Below are 25,009 nucleotides of genomic sequence, written 5' to 3' on the forward strand. Positions count from 1 at the left end.
GTCCCATATTATTTAGAAAAAAAATAAATAATTGGAAGCTAAAAAAACACATCTCAACCAGGGGTGCCATTAATTGTGGAGGGCACTGTATATACTTATAGTCATCTGTGCCATTGCTGTGTAGTTCGCAGGCCTGATAGTAAAAAAAAATGTCCTGAGCCTGAACGTTTAACCTTTTTTGAAAGAAGAAAAACCTAATGGGTCATGAACATATGTTACATGAGTCATGTGTTATATTTTTATGTTACAGATAAACTCTTCCAAGCCAAGCACTGAGCCTGAATACTATCAGCCCTGAGTACGTTAAGAGGAACTTGAGGAAAGCAGAGGAGGAAAAAGAGCTGTGTAGGACTGTCTGTACTGAGCAAAAAAAAAAATCATATCCAACACACAAACGTGATAACAACAGGAGAAGTGAAAGGAGAAGCAGTTGCCTTGTCAGACTACTGAATCAGAGAAAAACAAGCTTCCACTTGCCTCCCGTCGCTATGACAAGGAGCTTTGAAGTTGCTCCGCGAGGCCCCGATTGCACGTCAACGACAGACACAGACACCGCCATTTACTACTACACAGGCTTGGATTTCACTGCGGCTGGTGGTGAAGGACTTGAATGAAAGCGATTCATTGGAGCCTTTCTTATAGGGGACTTAGATTACACTCGCTAACGCTTATTGGGAGTGATGTCATCTATTTTGAGTTCTACAAGACATGTTGTACAATACAGTTTTCCTTCAGGCGTGTCTGAGATTACAACATTATCCGAGGCACTAGCACTAGAGTCACTGTGTTTGTGTATTGATTTTAGGCAAATGGTTGTCTGCCTCGGTCTCTCCACTGGTAAGCCAGGAGGAAGGATTCAAGCCATTTTCGGCTGCAGCTTTATGTTAGGGAACCTCAATTTTGCTCGGCTAAATTTTTCAGGGAACTGAAAGGCAGAAGCTTGAAACTTCAAACTGCCCACTTCAAACAAACTACCCACAATGTAAGGCTATGTTAGGTCTCTTTGAGCCACCATGCTACAGGAGTCCATAAGCATGAGGACTAACTTCAACACGTGGCATAGGAGCCACTTATCTGCCGTGGCCTAGTGGTTAGAGAGTTGGTCTTTCAATCTAGTTGCAGGTTCAAATCCCCCCTGACCTCTCCCTACATCTCCATCCATGGCTGAAGTGCCCTTGAGCAAGGCACCTAACCCCAAATTGCTCCAGGGACTGTAACCAATACCCTGACAACTAATAAGTTGCTTTTAATAAAAATGAAAGCGTCAGCTAAGTGCACTGTAATAATTTAATAATAATAATAATATCTTTCCTCTTCCATGTACATACAAGGGGACAGTCAAGGTGTTCATGTGAAGGCGATCAATAGAGATCGTCCACACCTCGCAAGGACCTTGCATGGTGCAGTCAAGGAGCCATGGTACCAAATGAGTGGCTCCTGCTGTATATACCAGGGCAATTCAAATGGAGGCCCTGGGGCCAGATGCGGCCCTTGGATGGCAAGGTTCTGGCCCCACATGAGGTCAGAACAAAATGAAAACAAATGTCTGCGCTCTCTGTGGCCGTGCATAATTTGCTATCACTAACACTTCAGGTTGGGATATCTCTACCATGCATGCAATGAGAGTGAATTTTTATCAGTGTCATAAATAGACAATCATAAGACTACTAAGAAATAGAGAAGCGAATGTCTGTTCTGTCTGCTTGTTTCGCGTCCATACCTCAGACACCGTGCTGCTCGCAGTTATACAGAATCTATGTTTGGCCCCATCACTGGAGGGAATTTTAAAATCTAGCCCTCTGTGACTTATAATTGAACACCCCTGACATATACGAAAGGCTGGTGAAAGTGAAGAGGTTTCCGTTTGACGTACCGATCATGAGAGAGATGCCCAGGGTGGTGTAGCCTGTCGTGACGCCTGAGGCATCCATGGAGGCCCTTATCTTGTCATACACCCAGCCCATTATGTTCATGTTTACAGTGCTGCCCTGAGAGAGAGAGAGAGAGAGAGAGAGAGAGAGAGAGAGAGAGAGAGAGAGAGAGAGAGAGAGAGAGAGAGACAGAGAGAGAGAGAGAGAGAGACAGAGACAGAGAGAGAGAGAGAGAGAGAGAGAGAGAAATCCATACATGAGTGGATTCATTCAGACAAAGGGAAGGAGAGCAAAGTTGTATAGAAAATCCAACATTTTTGAAAGGCATATTAAGATGATGAAGAAAGGTACAAAGGAGGTGAGGCAGTACACACACAAAATAAGAAGTGATAAATAGATGAAAAGAGCAAAATGATAGAGGAAGGACACAGGAGGAACAATCTTTGTTTTGACTGCTCTGCATTTCCCATCTCATTACCATAATTTGCTTTCGCCACTTGTTGTCAGTAACAAAATCTTAAGCTAGTGACAGTGTATAATTGTGCCAAGAAATGGATAAAAACAAACAGATAATTGCAAAGACACTAGACAGCTTGAGTGATTTAATAAGATTCTGTGTTGACTTTTAATTTCACCAGAAATTGTAATTGTATCTTCAGAGATAAAAACTAGTCAGGAAATCCCACCACAGAGCCCTAGACCCTGGCAGCACATCACCCCCATACTTAAGCAGCTTCACTGGCTCCCCATCAAGTCACGCATTACCTACAAAGTCCTCCCCCTAAACTTCAAGTCCCTCCATGGTCTGGCAACCCACTACCTCACAAACCTCCTTCACACCCCAAGATCCCTGCGGTCCTCTTCCAAGGGCCAGCTGATCATCTCTCATACCAGGCTCAAGGCCACCAGTGACAGAGCCTTCCATGTTGCTGCTCCCATTCTTTGGAACAATCTGCCCGACCACATCCAGAATGCCCCTTCACTGGCCATGTTTAAGCAATCTCTTCCTGGAGGCTTATGGCTGCTAGTTCCACAAGCACTTTCACTTACATGCATTCACACACATGCTCACACACTGACGCGCACACACACTCACACTGTCCAACACAACAGTCTGTGAAGCGTCCTTGGGTGTTTTGAAAGGCGCTATATAAAACGAAAGTATTATTATTATTATTATTATTCACAGAGTCAAAAGGAAAGAAAATGTGTGTCTTTTTGGACCCTGAATACATTCACCTTTCTTTAAAAAAAAATGAATTGGATGCCAGGGAATATATTCATTCCATCTAAGTCATTGCAACCCATTCTAACCTAAGGCAATGGCAAAAAAACGCCTGCTCAATGTAAGCCTTGTTAGGGAAAAGGTGTCCTAAGCCTATAAAAACCTAAATATCTCAGCCTCCTAAAAACATGAAATAAGTTGCATATAAAAGACCCCCATCTTGCGATAGAATGTGTTCATTCGGCTCTAAAAAATAATAATAATAATAAATAAAGCTGCATTCACGCTCCAGGCCCCTGGGTCAATGTTGCGTATAAACAGCATTCAGCATCAATGGGTTAAGTCTTTAGGAGTTAATTTGCAGTCAACTTGACTTCTTTTGGCAGCTTGAAGCCTCATTTCTCATTCTGATGTTATTTTTCTCTGTAAAGTTGCCGAAAAATGAAAGGAGAATTTCCACATTCAATTGTATTGCATACGTTACCCTTGACTTGTCAGTACCCAACGATGTAGCATGCAGTCAAGGTGTACCGTGAGCAATACAACCGCATGTTGACAAGAATTCGCCTTTAACTCTTTAAACCATGGCCTGAATGAATAAAAAATCCTCAGACATCTGAGCACAAGGCCCTTACTTACCGATGTCTAATTCTAATGCGGGAATCAGAAGTTAGTTTCTTTGGAGAGTTTCCTACAACTGAACTGTGTAGACCAGTGGTTCTCAACCTTTTTTGAACAAATGCCCCCGTGGCCTCATCATAAGCCTCCCAATGTCTCCTTTATTGTTAAAAAATAAAATGAACTAATGCCCCCCAAGGGCCACTAAGCATCGCCCCCTCTCAGCCCCGGTGAGAAACACTACTGTAGACTATGACTGGGATCTGGATGAATGAGAATCCTCACGCCATTTGATCACAAGGCCCTTACCAGTCTGGCCATGCTCAGCTGCAGTCCAAACACCAGGTTCAGCTCCTTGCCTTTGAACCAGTTCACTGCATAGGTGTTCTGGGCCACGGCTAGCGATTCACCGCCAATCCTGAACACAGCAGACAACAGGCAAGAGTTACAAACTTAATCAACAGTTAACTTTTCTTGAATAACTACTGCACCTTTATTTTTATTCTTTTTTTCATGATATCAAAGTATTAATTTAATATGTGTATACTTTTATATTCTATGATTGCCTAACTACCACCAATGACTTTTTTTCTCTCAACTTACCCAACAATGTTTTATTTATAGCTTTGAATTTAGAGTGTTGTGAAATCACGTGCCAAACAGTCTCAGTCAGTGTAGTTGTAACACTTCAGTGCACATTAGAGTCAGAGATAGTTTATGAACACTGTCTTACCCGAAAACAAATCTGCCCACTTCCATCAACCAGAAGCGTCCTGCCAGAGCCCCACTGGCGAAGATGATCTGAAAACATCACACATTTATTGAGCTGTTACTCGTTCAAAACTGCAAAAAATACAAAACTGTGTCTAAAGTCATCCAATTTTAAGTATAGCTTTTTGAAGTCTCCTTGATGTATTTTCTTTTGTCTCTCTCTGTTTTTAACATTTCTTGGTGAAGCACATTAAGCTGGAAAAGTACGAAATCCCCTGTATAAATGAATCTCAGTTTTTGCTCGTCTTTTGAGTACACACAATGGTTTAACCTCTTCCTGCAGAGCCCTTATTACAACGCATTGTTCGAAAAATAAATAGTTAAGTCTTAATCTCGTAAGACGCTGTTGAGGTTTTTTGACTAGATATCTGGCGCAAGAGGCTACAGGTCTCTTCCATGTCTTTCAAGTAGTACAAGTCTTTTTCATACACCCATTTTAACTGAAACATTTAGTAGTTAACACACAAAAAACAAAATGCATGTAGTTTTACAAGAACAAAAATGCAGAGAAACCAAATGCCTTGGCTAAAATGTGTGGATTTCACTGGACTCCCCCCTCATCAGTAAAATCTGTTCATCAGTCATGAATCTCAGAAACTGCCAAAATATAAACCCTAGGGACAGTGTGACACTAAAATGTAACTATGAAATAGCTGTGTGTGACCACGTGTGTATGTCATACCTGCCCAACAAAGACAAAGGAGCCAAAGATTATAGTCCCAAGCCTGCAGACAGAAAGAGACAGAGAGAGAGAGAGAGAGAGAGAGAGAGAGAGAGAGAGAGAGAGAGAGAGAGAGAGAGACAGAGAGAGAGAAAAAGAGAGAGAGAGAGACAGAGAGAGAGAGAGAGAGAGAGACAGAGAGAGAGAGAAAGAGAGAGAGAGAGAAAGAGAGAGAGAGAGAGGAGAGAGAGAGAGAGAGAGAGAGAGAGAGAGAGAGAGAGAGAGAGAGAGAGAGAGAGAGAGAGAGAGAGAGAGAGATAGCACAGATGGTGAGCTATTAGCACAGGGAAATCAGTGAGGTCATTGCTTAAAATTGACATCTAAAAGCAGTCAGCAATATCAGCGCCGTGGCCTGAGATTAAACTAATGCAAACAGCCAAATGCATTAGAAAGTGGGAACGGTGCACTATGGTGCCACACCAACCACAACTGGCATCTGATAGGGAAATGTTTACTCGTCACACACACACACACACACAGACACAGACACACACACAGAGAAACACACACAGAGACACACACACAGAGACGCACACACAGAGACGCACACAGAGAGACACACACAGAGAGACACACACAGAGAGACACACACAGAGAGACACACACAGAGAGAGAGACACACACACACACACACACACACCTCTTGTCAATTGAAATGAACAGAGCGAGGACACATTTGCACAATGGTAGTGTGACGACCGTGCTGGACCCAATTGTAGTTTGTGTATAAAGGGGGCAAATTTATTTTATATCGTACAATGAGGCGCTATCTATCATTGCACCATTAACCGTTTGCCTCCTATCAGAGAAGGTGAATGTGTGACACAGCATATCTCACATGGCCATTTCAGACATAATCATAATCAGACAGTGTTAAATGATTAGTGTGTCAATAGGTGTGGAAACTCATACCCAAGCCTCTTAAACTTAAGTCAGAGCTTAGTGCTAAATATTGACGGCTCTGAATCCAAAATTATATTCGAAAATTCAATTTTGTAGGCAGCCAAAAATGAAACTTACTTTGGGCAACAGCCCTACAGTAGTTCTGAACATATGATAGGGCTGGGTGGTAAATGGAGACAAATAATGATGGTCAATATTGGCATTTTGGTACTTTTGAACAATCACATGACAGACTTTGGCTTTCCCTAGACCACTGATACTTTTTGCCAAGTCTCCTTACAATGGGAGTTGTTTTGCTTTCAAACTAAAGCCAACGGGTGTGTGTGTGTGTGTGTGTGTGTGTGTGTGTGTGTGTGTGTGTGTGTGTGTGTGTGTGTGTGTGTGTGTGTGTGTGTGTGTGTGTAACGTTGTTGCTCCAAAAAGTAGCAAAGCAGGTTCAGTAGGTTCAGAAGCAAGCCAGGGGTGCATTTCTCAAAAGCGTAGTTGCCATCTATATTAGCTACTTTGTTGGCTGCAATACAATTTCCCATTGGCAACTACCCAAGGTGCTAACTGCTAACAGCTACGCTTTCGAAAAATGGTTACTTAACTTTTGAGAAACAGGTTAACTTAACCTTGAATATAGGAGAGCATAGACTCATCGTCTTCCTAACTAAACAACGCCTGCAGCCTATCTATTATTAGCTTTATCACTTCCTGTAGGTCAGTGGTTCCCAACCTATGGGCCGGGGTCCACTGGTGGGCCCTGAAGGTCTTCCAAGTGGGCCTTGAAATCATTTTCCAAAAATAATAATCATATTTTGGTGTGAATTGCTGTTGATTTATTTGAGTTTTATTCTTAATTGGCTCAGGAGGTGAGCCCCGAACACTTTTGACAATTTTGAGTGGGCCCCAAGTTGAAAAAGGTTGGGAACCCCTGCTGTAGGTTAACCTAATCAGGCTTATCACTTCACCCCCCTTCAGGCTCATCACTCCACTATCACTGCATCCCTTTGTTCTTGAAATGCTGTCTGCTGCTTACTCACCTGATGCCAAACACTCTGTCCAGGAGGAAGCCTCCCAGGAAGCACAGGATCACATTGGGCCACGAATACCAGGCATACAGCTGCATGAAACCGGAGGTGTTCACCTTCATATCCTGCATGGGCGTTTAAGAGGGAGGGAGTTAGCAAGGGCAGGAACTAGATAGGTTGAACCCTAGGGACCCCCACCTGCCATGGGGCCCTTGATTGGCCAAAAGTGAAAAATTGCAGAATTTTGACGAGATGCATTACTGGACAATGTATCTGCTGTGTTCAGTAGGCCTACAGTTGATAGAAATGTACTGGCCATCTTAATCCGGCCCAGGAGGTAGAGCTACACCTGTGAAGGGGAAGTTATTTGGGGGATTTAGGAATCACATTTTTACCATTATTATTATTATTTTATTTTATTAAATAAAGAATGTAAAATTGTTCAGAAAGTGTCCAACAGACTTGTGGTGATCACAAGTGGATCTGTGCTTTCAACAAAATCAGTTAGTTCTGTTAGATAGGTCAGGAAAAAAGCTGGCCGTCACTGAGGTGACCACACCTATCTTCATGCACTTAACACAGACAGAACAGGAGGTGAGACAGCTTGACTGATAAGCAAAACGGATGCAGAAACAGTGACAGATATAAACAGACATGATTGAACCACCCAATGTCCTGCATAGCATGCAGAATTGTTCAGCACAAAACATGAATGCAATATTCATGGCAAAACTGTGCCTAGGTATCTCCTATCAGCCAATTTGTAGGCTACACAATCATTCTCAAGAGCCCCATCAGAGACAACTTTGACCCATTGACAGTAGATATAACTGTCAATGCTTTGGCCCCATGCTCCTGACGTCACTGTGAAATGGACCCCTCACCTGCATCACTTGTGTCTGGAGGGCAGCGGGGTTATCGTAACAGAAGTAACTTCCTGGAGGGGGAAAGCGATGATGGATCAGTTAAGGTGATAAAATGTAGTGGGCTTACTTTCTTCAATAACATGTCATGGTAGAATAGCAGTATTTACATGGAATATTCTTGGAAACTAGTGATTCGAAAGTAGTCTAGCCTGTGTGTGCACGGGTGTAATTTAGGTGTGGATGGTGACATGAACATAGCCTGTCCGCAACACTTTTTCACAAATATAGTGCAGAAAAAAACATATGCGGACAATTTGACATTGTTGTGAACCCAACACTTCCCAAGCCAAACCAACACATTTGTCTACGTGTTCATACATGTTAGAGTAGGGGAACTAACCCACCTAAAACTGAATGAAGAAATGTAAAACTAGCTCTGTCAACAACATAACAAGAGTTATTACTTCATTACTCAATTATAACACAGAGTTGTCAGTCAGCCAGAATATACTAGCTAAACTCAAGCAGCTCGCTGTCAGACGTGTGCTACTTTCTGGTATGAAGAAAGGTTGCTTACCAAAGCCGAGAAAACACATAAACACCAAAACAACGATTCGGTGTGCCCAATGACTTGGGTCACAAATCGCCGGCATCGTTCTTGCCCTGCCATCGCGGTCAGATCCAGAGAATGAATCCTCTCCTTGGATCAAGCTGTCCTCCTCTCCCATCCCAGCCATAGTTGTCGGCTCCCTCAAAATGAGCAAAAAGTTAAAAATTGTGCGCTAGCTAAGCTAGCAGCGGGAGACTTAAACAAAGTCATGTGACCAACCACAAGCATGTGACAGCTGACTGAGCAGTCCACTGAACAGGCAGTACCTAGCTCTACCGGTGAGTGTCGCATTTGAGCTCCATTCTGCAGACTCCCTGCTAGTCTGCATTTGCTGTTGATGTTTTTTTGTGTGTGGTGTTTTTCAGAGGTTTATGTCTACCGGTATGATAATCAACATTACTGGGTGATGTTTATGGCCAGCTCACTCCCTCCCCAATATCCAGCCTATCTTCAGCGCAAAGATAAGAGCAATCACATACTTATCAGATGGCGAGAAGTGTGTGAAATTGGTTCAGGCCAGACACTCCAATTTCCAACAACTATCCATGCCCCATTAAATGAGATAAGAGCCTGAAATAGTGTCCATCCATGTTTTAAAGCATTACGTTTAAGCATTAAGTGCATTTGTTTGTCCATATATTTGTTGGCAGAACTCAAATAGGCCTATAGTGAGACAAATAGGGGTCATTGACCTGTCTTCAAAAGTTTTGCTCAGTGGGAAAACTGATCCACCTTCTCTAATGAAGCACTGCAGGACGTAGGCCTATATAAGCCAATGTATTTGCAATGGGAGACGAGAATGGAAAAGTAGGCCACCATGACGGACATCCACTGCTGGGTCAGCCATCACCTATCACAGCAAGTAATTTCCTGAGTCATTTAGAAATAGCCCACAATTCACTCTGGCCAGGTCATCTGTTACCGAATTTAATCTGCACTTGACAAACATGGCTCGCCTCCTTCTGCCACGGGAGAACAGGGTAATAGCAGTGTGGCTCATTAAATGTTTTCGGGTGGAAAATACAGCGAGGTGGAAAATCGAGCTCTGCCTGCCTGCCAGCAAAGATAATAATTCATTACTTAATTAATCAGTCAGTCAGAGAGAGTAAATTCATGGCCCCTCTGTGACTGAAGGAGAGGAGTGCACTGCTTCCACAAGTCTGTCTGTCTGTCTGGAATAGTTTAAAGAAACTCCCGCACATTGACCATTTCGCTGTTCTTTCTTTAATAAATGACGTTTCGGTACTAGACCTTCATCAGGCCTTGTCTGGAATATCAGAATGATAGTCTTGTCAATGTGCACCCCACATAAAACCATATAGGTTAAGAATGTAAACTATGTGATAACATGTAAAGGTATGAAGGAAGTGAAGGACAGCACTCTTCAGATTTGTTTCTTTGTTTATTGGCCTATCTGAAGAGTCCTGTCCTTCGCTTCCTTCATTCATGTATGCTTCAAATGGGATCCATCACCCAGTTAGCCCCTTAAAACACAGCGTTGTAAATGTGTTGTGTTATCCAGGGTTTCTTACCAGAGTGGCAATGAGCAAGTCATAGTGCATTACCAAAGGCCCTGTGTTATGTCATACTAGAGTAGTATTACGGTAATTAACCTTTCAATGACTATTACAGCGTGCCTCAGATGGTATGGCATGCATTACGGGGCTATGAACTGTGAGAATCATTAGATCAGTGTTTCTCAACAGGGGTGCCGGGGGACCCTGGGGTGCCGCGGGCTCCCCTCAGGGGTGCCGCGGAAACGTGGCTAAAAATAAATACATTATGTAATATAATACATATTTGTCTAAATTGATAAGTTAATGCTAGTCATTGGAATCTTTCATCTGCCATTTACGCACAATAAAGTAAATATAGGTCGCCCCAGTCAGCTGCAACTTCGAACGTAGGTCGTGTGACGTCTCCAAATGTGTCACTTTTCTAAGCTTGTGTGGTATCGGATGCGATGCCATGCTACGGCTTGTTGGTTTGGGGTGCCTTGAAATTTTTCATGAATTGAAAGGGTGCCTCGCCTAAAAAAAGGTTGAGAAACACTGCATTAGATGATAGTGTGAGTGTGTCTGTGTCGCTTTTTTAGTAACATGAAAGAGGAACAATATTGTGAACACTGCTCCACAATATTGGCATGAATTACTCATTTAGTCATTGGTTTTAGTTTTACAGATAATGTTAATTAAGACAATTTGTACTCAACAGAGTCCAAGATAAATAACCCTTTGGGGATGATGTGGATGACACAAACCAAGTGAAATTGGATTTTAGCTTGTTCATCAGTGATACAGAGCTGTTACAACCAGATACCTGTGTAATGATGGTTTGTTTTCCCAGACGCGTTGCTTCCCTCTACTGGCCATCATACACAACTGCAAGCAAAACAATTGGATTTACTGCTATAAGAACTCAATACAAGTACATTTTAGAAAGAAAAAAAAATGTTATTAAGTTATTTGACTGCTTTGGCGTCTCGTTACCAGATGACTAGTGAGCACATGACTCACAGAGAGCCTGTCAAACCAACTCTTTGGCAGTATGGGAGTGAAGCAGGGGTTCCCAACCTTTCTGGGTCTGAGGCCCACCAAAGACTACCTCAGGGTTACTGAGGGCTAACAGCAGAGGGATTCTTGTTCATGCAAAACCCTCTATCCATGTCTTGACATCCTGTTCAAATCACTCATGATTAAATTATTGTTTGCTTTTCATTATTGATAAACAGGGCTCTAAATGAACACCTGCCAACCAGCCAAATGCTGGTGAAATTTCAGTTTGGCTGGTAGAAAAGACTAACGTATTTGCCACGTTGACCCATTAGTGAGTGTATGTTTGGCTAGTAAGATTACATTTACTAGCCATTTTGGCATGTTCATGATGCCTGGAGTGCGTTACAATATACGGCCTTGCCTCCTCCACTTGTGCTTGTTTGCTCGTACCAGGAAGTAATATGTCATGATGACATCACTGACAACAGCATTATATTTCAATATCTTGCAAAACCTCAATTGCAATTGGGATGGTGAATGAAAAACAGTCCCTCAAAAGTTGTTGTGGCTAGGCTGACAGCTGGGAAACTTTATCGTTTTCTCCACGGAGGAGGGGCCAGGAGACGGGGCGAGGAAACAAGCACAAGTGGAGGAGGCAAGGTCGCATATTGTAATGGACTCCTGGTCTCACAAACGTTTCAGACAGAGCCCTTCTTTAGCCTGTAACGGCCAGCTCATCATCACATCATCGCCATTACACACTGAAGAAGGGCTCTGTCTCAAACATTTGTGGGCGAATAAACAAAGAAAAAAATCTGAATAGTCCTTCGCTTCCTTCATTCATTTACGGTTTATGCGGGATTCAGCACCCAGTTAAAAACTGTGAGAATCATTAGGATATTAGTGTGAGTGTGTCTCCTCCACGTTTTATGGGCATGGCATTAGGCTAGTACATGCCATTATTCTAAACTCCAAAAAACCTTAACAGACAAACAATAAGAAAGAAAAATAGGCCATAGCTGCCCACACCGCATTTGTGTAGGTGTTTGGCTGAGCTACAAGCAAGTAATTACCAAGTCCACCCACAACTGTACTGGTGAAACTTCCTTCACTGCTGATTTGTGACGATTAGACGAGAATGAAGTATATGTCTGGAATTTAAGGATCCAGTCAGCAGGCTTATGAAGTTAAAAACCAGGGGAAATCATCAGTAATAAAGCTCCAGAGTTTAAATTGCACTTAAGTCCTTTGAGAGCCATCTTCACCCTCAGCTCTCTCTGCTAGTCTTTACAACAGAAGTTGAAATCCATCTCAGTTAATCAAGAAGGACTTTCTCTATTTTCAAAAATGTAAACGCAATTTAACTTCTGCTTATCTTCACTGAGGTTTGCTGACTGATGGACCTTCATGCACGTTCACTCACTCATAGAGACCACAGCAGTATGTGGACACTCTGTGCATGTACACAGAGCATCATGGACCCCATTGACCACAGATGAGTACCAGTCATCTGTAACACCACATAACACACCAAATGTAATACTAACACAAACAACAGATCAACACACTGTATAGAATGCAAAATCTCTTGGTTACATGTGTAAATGGCCGTTGTACATGGTTGGATCACGCACGCACACACACACACACACACACACACACACACACACACACACACACACACACACACACACACACACACACACACACACACACACACACACACACACACACACTCACTAACAGTTAGACTGTTGAAACGGACAGGCAGCTGGTCAGCCAGAAAGCGAAGGGGAAGGAAAAGTCATGTAGTGTGTGTGTGTTCAGCTGTTTCCCCATGGTCTGAGGGGAACAGTTTGTTTGAGTTCAGCAGGAAACACCCTCTCTTGTTTATCCGAAACAGCATCGGCTTCTCTCTGCAAAAGATCCCACTGTGCTCTTGCGTAAGGTGACAACCCTTGCTGTGGCTTGCGTGAGGAGTATATAAAAATCCAAAACGCTCTCAGCGTACCCTTCTTTCTCTGTCACACACACAAACTGACCGAAAACATTTTTGGCTCCGTCGTTGTCTTTCTCTCCCAGGACAGGATGAGACGTCGGGCACCGTGTGCTCTCTGGGTCTTTGTGCTGCTGCTTCTTCTTAGTGATGTTGGACTGGGTGGCCCTCTATCGCCAGGGACAGAGGTGCCGCTGGTGGACTCGGAGCCTTTTCAGTCCAACGCCATAGTGGAGCTGGAGGTACCCCCTAAGGTGAATGTTGTGAGGTTGTGCGTGACGAGGGACAGAATATGACAAGAAGATGGATACGCAGAATAGAGAGTGGAGACATATGTAGATTCAAATTTATATTCTTTATCAAAGTATTTAATAAACTCCTTGAGATGAGGCATTTAATTTTCATTGGGGTCCATACTGTATAACATAGTACGTCTATATGGACATTGATGTAGTTTTGCGATCCCAGTCAGGAAAATGAAGATTTACTGTGTAAGTCTCAAGATAGTTCTTGTTGTTTTGAATGACATGGTGATATTGCTGTATCTATTTGTATTTTAGCGGTACACTGTTTCCCTTGCTTTTCTGGTTGATCTCCCTGTCAAAGAGGACCACAGATGCAAATAAGCTACATCAATTACTCCTGTCAATGATTTGCTCTGTTTGTGGTTCCCTGTGAAGAAATAAACTATAAAGTAAAGCATGGTATGGACAAGCTCACACAGACATGTATGCATTTGGCCAACACTAATCTTAATTTATGGCTGTTAAATGCAGTGATGATGAGTCACGGGCTAACCATCACCGCTGCTTGTGTTGTTTACACTGTCTACCAATGCAAGTTTTCCTGGAAGTTAAGCATAAACCCACTTTGTGTTAGTCACTAAAACTAGAATGTTCGAGAGAATGTGTAGTCGAGTAATTACTGTGGACTTGGCAGCATGTAACTACACAGAGCCATGATATTTAGAAATAAGATTTGGCTTGGGATTTGTTCATGTGACAATGAACAGGAAACTTGCTGGTCTGTCCCTTTAAGAGTGGGTGGGATCACTCCTGCCTCTTCATAGGAAGAAGGAAGAGGACTGTTCTCATGTTTACAGAAGTGTATACGCCTAGTGAGTGACTTTGCAGCTGTTTCACAAACTTGACAGACGTTTTCATTTTGTTTCTTGTCAACTGAAAGAAGAAGGAGACTGCTCTGTGTCACACTCAGTAATGTAGCGAAAATTGTTCTTTCTTCATTCCTCCAGTTCCTGCATGTCAGACACAGAGGAGTGTCTCAGAGTGGCTAAAGTCCCTTTTTTACCACCTGGACCACTCCCCAGACACACATTCGCACTCCTTTCTCACTGTCAGTCACTCCTCTCTCTCTTTCTCACGGCTGTCTCATTCACTCCCTGTGTGTGTTTCGCCTTCTGTTTCTCCCTCTTTCTCTATCATTCTCTCCTGTCTGTGCGGTGTGGTATCAGTTTGAAGGTGCGATGCCAAGGGGAGAGCTGGTACCCCACCACTACCCTGCCCAGCGGGCCGCCAAGGTGGTACAGCACTACCTCAACACGCGCTATGGGTCGCCCTACAGACGGATAATGCTGGACCAAGTCCACAAGGCTGGACTGGAGGTGAGCCCTCTACTTATGCATTCATATCCACGACATGTACATTATGGACATTTCACACGCACACACAAACACACATACTGTACACAGTGATGGGCAGAGAATGGATTCTTTAGTTACAATTCTCTAGTTACAATGTAGTTCCACATATTCCAAATTGCTTGGATTTACCAGTCCAATTCAGCCAGGTGATTGGCTGATTTAATGATCACCTGGTTGAATTCGTAAAGAAGGTAAAGAAAAGTTAGACCTATTTGGAATATGTGACACTGAGTTGTATAACTAATGAATCCATTTTGCCTATGACTGATTGTACATATGTACCTACACTCTACATGTAACATCACCATTGACACTGACGCCAAACGCCGACACTGACACACACCCATGTACTGAATAGAGATACCGTGTATTTACACTCCCACAGGCAGGTAGGCATGCAAATGCATAGAAAAAAAGATATAACAATAGACACAGAAATAACAGAGACACACACACATACATAGTTATTACACCATTACACGTTATAGGCCTACTGTAGTTGTCTTTACTTGAGTTGGAGTGTGCTGTACAGTAACAAAGAAAACTGGAAGGATATTGCTAACAAGTTGTTTTTGTGTAGGCCTACTTTCTATGACTAATTCATTTACATTCTCACATTCTCATTCACCAATTAAAACTGTAGTTTGTTTGACATGTTGTGTTGTTTTCCTCAGGACCTAGGGCAGATTGGGAAAAAGTACCACCTGGAACTGTCACTGAAGGAATTCGTCAGCGATGTGAGTATACTATAGTTGGAACTTATCTCCAAAAAACGCTGTGTGTGCCTATACGTAACATACACGTGTGTATATATATAAACTTTAAAAATGATTTTTACATGGGCTATACAATTCTCATGTGGCACATAGTACAAATGTAGCCCATTCATTTTCCTTAAAAGTACGGCAGACATACAAATGCTATACTGCTACATACCGAATAAACATTATACACAACAAAATGTGTGTGAGAGCTTACTTAAATGTTTATACTATAAAAGTGGTCCATTCCTTACATAGGAATTATGAAACTTGTAAGGTTGTGTGTGTGTGTGTGTGTGTGTGTGTGTGTGTGTGTGTGTGTGTGTGTGTGTGTGTGTGTGTGTGTGTGTGTGTGTGTGTGTGTGTGTGTGTGTGTGTGTGTGTGTGTGTGTGTGTGTGTGTGTGTGTGTGTGTGTGTGTGTGTGTGTGTGTGTGAGTGTGTGTGTGTGTGTGTGTGTGTGTGTGTGTGTGTGCCATGCAAAGCGACAGAGAGGGGTCTGTCTGTGTATTCAGTGTGCAAGTGTTTAATCCATAAGGTAAATACAGCTCGTCCTAAATCACACCCTTGACTGACTCAATGTTGTGATAAGAGCCCGTTGCGCATGTGATTGTCATGACAACACAGTTACAGTTAAGAAAAAAATGGAATGAACAAACAGACTCTTTCTATTGTCCTGTGCTGCCTGTGCCACAGGATTGTGATTGTGTAATTGTGGCTGTAGAGGTATGCATCATGGTTTCATTTCAGGAGATTTCACGGTAACACTTTATTTTAGGGATACATCTATTAGCACTAATACATACAATGTTAATGCCTGCATAAGTAACTTGTAAGGCATGTACTAAGCAAACGCTAAGGCCTACTAGGTCCTTGCTAAGGTTAAATTCGTAATAAATCCCTTACTGTGCATGAACAAGACATTTGTGAATACATGCCTAACAAATGTCTGATTTTGCTTAGTAGGCCTACATGCCTTACAAGTTACTTATACAGGGACATTGTATGTATTAGTGCTAATAGATGTGTCCCTAAAATAGTGTTACCGATTTCACATAGCAGAGATCTGCCCATACTTAGGAAATGTCATTGTTGTATATTTTTTTGTTTAAGCTACAAAAAGACAAAGGATTTCTTGTACATGTTTCGTAAAATAGGGTCAGTGACCAGAAAGCAGGGACCTCTGGCACAGAATAGGTTGCAATGTAGGTTTATTTAATTTTCCGGCATATTCTCAGTTCTTCCTGGACCGAAACCAATGAAAAACATACTGTACATGACACATCATCAGTTTGTACAATGAGAATGTGAGTACAAACTGGTTTGGCCTGGATTGAATCATCTGAATTTTTGGTGTTTTTTTCCCAGATTTTTAATGTACATGTACAAAGATTCAGTAGGAAATCAACTCATCAGTAGTCTTAGTCTACATAAGGCCCCAGATTACCTCTGAGAAACTCTCTATGAACCTAGTGCGACAGTCATGCTAGAGGCCTACCCTATTCCAACGTAATCTGATGGTACTGTATGTCTCCTCCTCTAGACTGATCTGGGCCAGTGCTCCGCAGAGGTGCTCTTCTCCGGGCCACAGGAGGGGAAGGCTCCCCAGGTGCAGTGCTCCTGCGAGGGCCTGAAGAAGCTGGACACCAGGGCGGAGGAGGAGGCCCTCTTCCAGCGGCTCAACACCTCCGGCAGCCTCCTCTCTGGCAGCAACATACCAGGTAGAGGAACGCTTATTTTTTTCCCGGGACTGCAGAGACCTCTTGCCCAATTTAAAAACTTGTTGTTACTGAGTGATGATGTACATTTTGACAAAAGAGTTTACGTGTGTGTATGTGTGCGTGCACGTCCATGTGCGCACGTCGGTGTGCGTGTGTGTGCGTATCCTGTGCAGACAGCTACGGTCACATGACCCCGGAGATGACGCCGATGTGGCACCTAGGTGGGGTGGCCTCCAGCTTTATCATGCTCAGGGAGTCCAGCGAGGACACGCTCTACAACATGGCACAGATCGCCAACGTCACACAGCTGGTGAGACATTGGTAGCACAACCACCAAGGAGAGGGGGAGGGGGGTATTGTTCTTTCAGGGGGGTACATAAAGTGGTAAAAAGATGAAAAAAGATCAATTTGTAATGTTTTGATGAATTGTATAATAAACAAAAATATACATCATGTCATGGTCATTGGCTGTTCAGGGCAACAGGGGTCAGGAGGAAATCTCCTGGGGCCCTGGGGAGCTGTCCCACCCTGCCCTCTGCCTAGAACCGCCCCTGTAACCACCCCACTAATGCCCATCACACACCAGCTCTGACTAAGTGTAGAGCATGGCTCCATCCCAACAATGGATTCAATTGTTTGTTTGTTTTCCAGTACAGCTGGCGGCAAAGTATGCTGCCAATGGCTGCTTATTATATTTTAAGTCTATTTTGTTGGAGACACTGATTAAAATTCAATGCTGAATCCACAGGCTAGGCTACTCTTTGCTGCATAAAGTGTGCCATCATTGTATGGGCAATTTGATAACAATACGATTTTTTTTTCTCTTGCAGGAGACAGAAAATAATCAGCTGAGATTCAACTTTTACGTCCTGCTCCATGACATGATCTCACAGGTACAGTGAATAATACACACTTTCCTCCGCATTAATAGCCCCAGATTTGTTGCAATTGGTCAGACTAGTTTGTAGCATCTTGTGCTGATTAAGAGACTATGTCTTACGAACACTGATGTTCTTGCTGATAATTGATCAGAAGGGGACCCAAAATTGTGCTTGCTCATGCAGTGTAGGTTCCCCACAAGGCTCTAGCTAGTGGTTCTCAACCTTTTTTGAATAAAACATTGATTGTACTGTATATTCTTTTGTACAATCAATGGACTAAACACCCCCTGGACCTCATCATAAGCCTCCCAACGCCTCTTGACCTCATCATAAGCCTGCCTACGCCCCCCTTAGCATTAGAAAATAAAATGGACTAATGCCTCCCCAATGTCAATCAAGCCTCGCCCCCTCTCAGATGTCTCCTTCCCAACAGAGATTCTTTAAGTATAGAGATATGCCAACATAATAGGTTTCTATGGGCACCTAATGTGACCAGGTTCCGGTCTGCCTAAAGGGGCGTGTCATAATGCTCCTAGCATTGAATAGAACAGTCCTCAGGTCTGCCTAGGTCTTCCTAAAGGGGGATATCCCCCCCCCCCCCCCCCCCAATAATAGAACCCGGAAACAATGGGCCAATGGAACCTCTCTCTCTCTACTCTCTCTGGTACAACTAGTGTGCTTGTTTTTCAATTCATTGCCCAATCACAACTGTAGCATCATTTCAACACACCTCTCTGTTGCTTCTGTAGGAGATTCTGCACTGGAAGCTGCTGGCAACGTGGTCTCCAGCAGGGGGCGTGAGCGTCTCGCAAACGGTGCAGCACCCCAAATGCCAACACGGCCAATGCAAGATGCCACTCGCGGAGGACATACACGAGGACAAGCCTGAGGGCACCCCCTCGCCAACCTCTACAAGCTGAGCTGCTTGAAGGTCCTACACAAGCATGCCAACTTGGTCCAGCACAATGGTCAAGGACCGTTGAAAATGAGAAGCACTGAAGATGAGGGCTGTATGGTCATCATTTGTTCTGTTGGCAGATGAAACTGTGCCAAATATTTTCTGACTGCAGGTTCTTTGTCAAGAAAATACTCCAAGAAGGAATGTTTTGTAATGTTAATACACACTATGCTGTTATGTGTCTTACTTGCACAACTTCTGGTGATATTACTGTTTTTGATAGCCTACTCTTTTTTTCTTGCAATGTTATTGTACCCACTCACTGAATGTAAAACGTGCAAGTAAAAATAAAGCACAGACACAAATATATTATGGAAATAAAGGAAAAATGGAATACAAATCTGTACTTATTCTGGCTTTGTGTGTGGTAAGAGTGGCAGATTTTCCAACATTTCAGTTCTGTGAAATACAACTGGCATCAGATTCTGATGTTCACTAGTTGTTAAACCCAAAATGTGGGGATCCGTGAGATTCAAACAGATAATTCTTAGCCTCATTCTAAGCCTCATTCACTGTTAATTGCAGTGGGGAGACATGGGCTACCCATCACCGCTGCTTGTATTGTTTACACTGTCTGCCATTGAAAGTTTTCCTGGAAGTTGCTAGTGGTATCTAAGCAGAAGCATAGCCTACTTGTGCACCCCTTTTTATGTTAGTCACTAAACTATAATGTTGGACAGATTGAATGAGTTGTCCATTGTATGACTTCAGTTACTATGGACTTGGCACTGCAGCATACAACTACAGGTTACAGAGCCAGGATGTGCTGATATGATGAAAACATTTTTAGAAATAAGAAATAATGTTTTGGGATTTGTTTTGGGATTTGTTCATGTGAGACTGAACAGGAAACCTGCTGTTCTGCCCCTTTAAGAGTGGGTGGGATCACTCCTCTCTCTTCGTGGAAGAAGGAAAAGAAATGTTGTCGTGTTTACAGAAGTGTATGCGCCTAGTAAGTAACTTGCAGCTGTTCCACAAAGTCAGCAGACATTTTCTTTTTAATTCTTGTCAACTGAAAGAAGGAAACTGATCCGTGTCACACTCAGTAATGTAGTCGAAATTATTCCTTCTACTTTCCTCTTAGACAGAGGAGCAGGGGTGTAAAGTATAGGCTACCCCCACAGCCCCTCGAGGCAGGGGGGGCCATACGAGGAGGGGGGCCCACATGGGCCCTTGACTTAAAGAAACGGGAGGCAGAGGAGTGTCTCAGTGTGGCCAAAGCCACTTTTTTACCACCTGAACCACTCCCCAGACACACATTCGCACTCCTTTCTCACCGAGAGTCACTCCTCTCTCTCTCTTTCTCACGGCTGTCTCATACACTCCGTGTTTGTGTTTCCCCTTCTTTTTTTCTCTCCCCCTCCCCCTCCCTCTCCCTCTTTCTCTCTCTCTCTCTCTCTCTCTCTCTCTCTCTCTCTTTCTCTCTCTCTCTCTCTCTCTCTCTCTCTCTCTCCCTCTCTCTCTCTCTCTTTCTCTCTCTCTCTCTCATTCTCTCCTGTCTGTGCGGTGTGGTATCAGTTTGGTGTGATACCAAGGGTTGAGTTGGTACCCCACAACTACCCTGCCCAGCGGGCTGCCAATGTGGTACTGCACTACCTCAACACACGCTATGGGTCGCCCTACAGATGGATTACGCTGGACGTCCTTAAGGTCCATAAGGCTGGACTGGAGGTGAGCCCTCTATGACACATGCATATATCCACTACCAGGGGTGTAACAACAAATTGTGGGCCCTATGTACAGTCAGCTCCAATGGAAGGAATCAGACAATCAGACAGATGCCAAACTCTCCAACATGGGTAAGACCGAAGAGCTGTTTCAGGACTGATGACCTCCACAGAAATCTGGAATGGGCTACAAAAAGGTTAGCAAGATGTTGTATGTTAAAGTAACAATCATTGATGCAATTGTTAGAAAATTTAAAAAAGTATAACATGACTATCAATAGATCTCGGCCTGGTGCTCCAAAGAAGGTGGGGTGGCAAAGATCCTGAGAACGGTAAGAAATCATCCTGCAACCACTCAGCAGGAGTTAGTAAATGACCTGAAGGCAGCGGGGACCACAGTTACCAGACAAACAATTGGTAACACTTGTTGCCAACAATGGATTAAAATCCTGCAGTGCCCGAACGAGACAGAGACAGGACAGAGCGCAAGGTGCCATAGCAAATGTCCTTTTGCCCTCCTTGGCTGATGTTGCCAAGTTTTCTAAAATAAAGTCCTCAAAATCTGTTATCCAGATTTACCAGACACCTCAAGAGATAGGCAAAGGGGGGGGGGGGGCAGTCAGTATAACACAAACAGTTCACAATATACGCAGATAATTAATTTTAGATCAATTTAGATAAAAATGGCAATAATGTGTGACATCTTAATTTCTTTCGGGATTAATAACAGTACTCTACTCTATAAAGCAAATTCCAATAGTAATGGTTCATTATATTACATTATATTGATCCTTATGACAGGTTGTGAAAACAGAGAAAGGAGAGATGAGCAAGAGAATGAGAGGAGGGAGAGCATAACTTCAGAAAGGGAGGATGTTAAGAATGAGACTTTGGCAGAATCTACAGATTTGGATTGTTTGATGAGGTAGGCTACGTACAGTTTAAAGCCTGTTGTTGTTTTGTTGTCATTGGTTGTTGTTGCTGGGTTCGGGTGGGGTAGGGGTGTCAGAGAAACCGCCCTTTAACATTCCTGTGCACGTCCCTGCCGAGAGGTACAAGCCAAGGCACATGCGGAGGCCCACCTACATATGCCAATGATGAATCATCTGAAAGATGCACAAAGTTATTGGGAGAAGGTTCTGTGGGCTGACGAGATCAAAATTGAAATATTTGGGCTAACCTCTACCGATCATGTGTGGAAGGAAAAAAATGCTGCCTATGACCCCAGCAACACTGTGCCCACCGTCAAGCATGGAGGTGGAAGTATTATGTTATGGGGGTGTTTCTCTGCCAAGGGCACAGGGCAACTTCACCGCATCACAGGGTAGATGGATGGAGCCAGGTACCGTACTGTCCTGAGGGACAACCTCCTCCCCCTGTCAGGAAGCAGTGCAAATGAATTAACCCACCTGTTATCCTCAGATTTAGGTTACATCCGTGATCCTTGGGGTTATTTTGACCCCAGACACTTAAATGTCTACAAAATCAGTAGAAGCAAAAACTTTTGCACCAGTTTATGCCTCAGATATTTACTGTTGCTCTGTTGGGGACACTTTAGATAAGTCCTGGCACCCCCATACACAGCCCACGCACCAAAAAAGCAAATACATGTCTAGGCGAAAATGTGCAACAACTGCCAAAAAGTTGCCTTGAATTAGTTATGGCCCAGGTTCACATCATACATATTGTTAGTTATCAGAGCCCTAAATAAAGCAAAGTGCTCTGTTCTAAATACCTTATGGTGATGTATTTTACATATTCTAGACAGATTGGAACATGTATTAGCAAAATATGGATGTTCCATTTATGTTCAATAGACTTTAAATAATTTGGGGTCAAATTGACCCCAAGGAACACAGATGTAACCAAAATGTGTACAGCACTTAGGGAAAACATTTTTGTGGAAATTTAACTTTTTTTCACATTGACCCCATATATTTAGGAAAAGTCATCAAAGATGAAGCAAAAGAATGATGTACTTCATGTATTTTTCAGACGTTAAACATTGAATGGGGTCAAATAGACCCCATTAATTAGTGTAATTAAGTAATTAATGTCACAGGACATCTACGTTGATATTGGAGGTAAAAACATAATATCCTTGTGGCGATACAGAATAATGTGTTTTTCACATGAAAATAAACATTTTTAGAAGTCTAATGTTTTTCTTCTCACTCATTGCACTATCAATATCATTGCATCAAAATCAGTATGGCCATTTGAAAGTATAAAGTATAGTTGTCAATACTTTCCATTGTATGTGGTGTTAGCCATAGCATGAGGTGATTTGCATTCAGCTTGTGTGAATTTCACTATTTTTGCATTTTCATTGTTCTAAAGAGTGTAAAAAGTAGCAAATGAACCATTTCTGATGATCCTGTGTGCATGAGCTAGGTTTAGATTCACATTTCAATGAAATTAGAAGAATAACATTGTAAGAACTAACCCCGCCATAGAGTGTGACAACCTACCCTGCAACGGGGTTGATTGTCACATTTTCGCAAGGTGCCTTTGAGAACCCATATCTTTTCAAGAGAATGGATTCTATGGGATCTAAAACTATACAAATGTACCTGACAAATGTAGGACAGTATAGAAATGCTTTCCTTGCAATATACTGTTTTTCCTGAAATCAGATTTAAGTAAAAAAAAATGTGAAAAGCAACCCCAGTCTCCGTACCCACCTAGACACTGACACAGACACTGACATACACACACACACATATAGATACAGTGTATTTATACACCCACAGGATAAGCACGCAAATGTGTAGAAAAATAGCCCTATAACAATAGAGAGACACAGAAATAACAGACACACACACATACTGTTATTAGCCTGGTATTATACACTGTACTGCAGTGCAGTTGTCTGTTTGGAGTTGGAGTAACCAAAAAAAACAAACTGGAGATGAGTCCGCAATGTTTTGGTGTACTGTGAATAATCAATTCACATACAGATTGACATGTCATGTTGTTTTCCTCAGGACCTAGGGCAGGTTGGGAAAAAGTACTACCTGGAAATGTCACTGAAGGAATTCGTCAGTGATGTGAGTATACTGTAGATGAGCCTTATCTACAAGAAACTGCTGTGTGTGTGTGTGTGTGTGTGAAGAAAAATAGATAAAATCTAATCTGATCTATAAAAAAGATAAAATCATGGGTTACACGATAGCCATGATAGACGGGGCAACTTTTTGGGCAATGTTTGCAGCTTCCTCTTGCATCCACAGTTAATCCTGTTGGATGTGGGTCATCCTTGGTGGTATGCAGACATTACCTTGGATGTGGCTCTTGATACATCACAAAGACTTGCTGCTGTCTCGGTCAAAGATGTACCAGTTACACACGCACAAAGAGTTTATCATTTTTGAACTCTGATATACTGTAATGTCACCCATAATGTTGGGTGCTTTGCAAAATTTTGAGAAAAACGGTGCTCTTACCTTGCTAATTGAACCTTCTCACTTCACCTTACTGGTGCAATGTGCAGTTAACGAAGATTGGCCAACAGGCTGGTCCACTTAAGCCATGAAAGAAACTCCTCACACTAAAATGACAGGTGTTTCAGTTATTTTGTCCAACCCCATATATCAGCTTATTATGCATTCATTACAGTCATCATTCAGTGTGCTTAAAAACCTTAAAAGGACACTGTGTAAGAGTTTTAGTTGTTTAGTGAATGGGTAGGATGAATTCTGGAAATAATGTTACCTTTTTCATGAATACTTATCACCACCATCAAATTCTAAGTATTCATTATGACTGGAAAAATTGCACTTTTCATACATGAAAAGGGGGATCTTCTCCATGGTCCGCCATTTTGAATTTCCAGAAATAGCCATTTTTAGCTGCGAAAATGACTGTACTTGGACCATACTAGAATATATTAGTTTATTACTTAGTAAACTTTCATGAAAAGATCAAATTTGGCATTAGGCAGCCGATTTTCAATGAGCAGCATAGTTGCAGTAGCCTACCTTTTTTGACCATTTCCTGCACAGTGTCCCTTTAAAGCCTCTGCTTTTTTGCACCGATGGTATGTCTCCTCCTCCAGACTGATCTGGGCCAGTGCTCCGCAGAGGTGCTCTTCTCCGGGCCAAAGGAGCGGAGGGCTCCCCAGGTGCAGTGCTCCTGCGAGGGCCTGAAGAAGCTGGACACCAGGGCGGAGGAGGAGGCCCTCTTCCAGCGGCTCAACACCTCCGACAGACTCCTCTCTGGCAGCTTCATACCAGGTAGAGGCCAGCAACACCTACACACTGCTGTTAGAACCA

General features: G+C 42.8%; 2 protein-coding genes across 4 annotated transcripts in view; one reads left to right on the top strand and one right to left on the bottom strand.

Moving 5' to 3' along the window:
• Nucleotides 1-8,804, bottom strand: part of mfsd1 (major facilitator superfamily domain containing 1) — a 26,590-nt gene extending 17,786 nt beyond the window's left edge. The window contains exons 1-7 of the mRNA XM_063205667.1: nucleotides 8,566-8,804; nucleotides 8,007-8,059; nucleotides 7,135-7,247; nucleotides 5,168-5,210; nucleotides 4,448-4,515; nucleotides 4,024-4,132; nucleotides 1,874-1,988 (exon numbers count right to left, since the gene is read on the bottom strand). Of these exons, the coding sequence (XP_063061737.1) occupies nucleotides 1,874-1,988; nucleotides 4,024-4,132; nucleotides 4,448-4,515; nucleotides 5,168-5,210; nucleotides 7,135-7,247; nucleotides 8,007-8,059; nucleotides 8,566-8,725 (661 nt within the window). The 5' untranslated portion in view covers nucleotides 8,726-8,804. The remainder of the gene's footprint in view (nucleotides 1-1,873; nucleotides 1,989-4,023; nucleotides 4,133-4,447; nucleotides 4,516-5,167; nucleotides 5,211-7,134; nucleotides 7,248-8,006; nucleotides 8,060-8,565) is intronic.
• lxn (latexin) overlaps nucleotides 8,002-25,009 on the top strand; it is a 21,698-nt gene continuing 4,690 nt past the window's right edge. The window contains exons 1-8 of one of the 3 annotated variants that reach the window (XM_063205669.1): nucleotides 8,002-8,092; nucleotides 13,181-13,343; nucleotides 14,561-14,710; nucleotides 15,424-15,486; nucleotides 17,052-17,229; nucleotides 17,403-17,539; nucleotides 18,060-18,122; nucleotides 18,860-19,400. In XM_063205669.1, coding sequence (XP_063061739.1) covers nucleotides 8,076-8,092; nucleotides 13,181-13,343; nucleotides 14,561-14,710; nucleotides 15,424-15,486; nucleotides 17,052-17,229; nucleotides 17,403-17,539; nucleotides 18,060-18,122; nucleotides 18,860-19,030 — 942 coding nt within the window. In that variant the 5' untranslated portion in view covers nucleotides 8,002-8,075 and the 3' untranslated portion in view covers nucleotides 19,031-19,400. Of the gene's footprint in view, nucleotides 8,093-13,180; nucleotides 13,344-14,560; nucleotides 14,711-15,423; nucleotides 15,487-17,051; nucleotides 17,230-17,402; nucleotides 17,540-18,059; nucleotides 18,123-18,859; nucleotides 19,401-19,957; nucleotides 20,021-20,586; nucleotides 20,740-23,722; nucleotides 23,786-24,792; nucleotides 24,971-25,009 lie in introns of those variants that run through there. The other 2 variants (XM_063205668.1, XM_063205670.1) reach the window with 2 other exon arrangements.

This window comes from Engraulis encrasicolus, chromosome 8 (assembly GCF_034702125.1).
Source record: "Engraulis encrasicolus isolate BLACKSEA-1 chromosome 8, IST_EnEncr_1.0, whole genome shotgun sequence".
Lineage (NCBI taxonomy): Eukaryota > Metazoa > Chordata > Actinopteri > Clupeiformes > Engraulidae > Engraulis > Engraulis encrasicolus.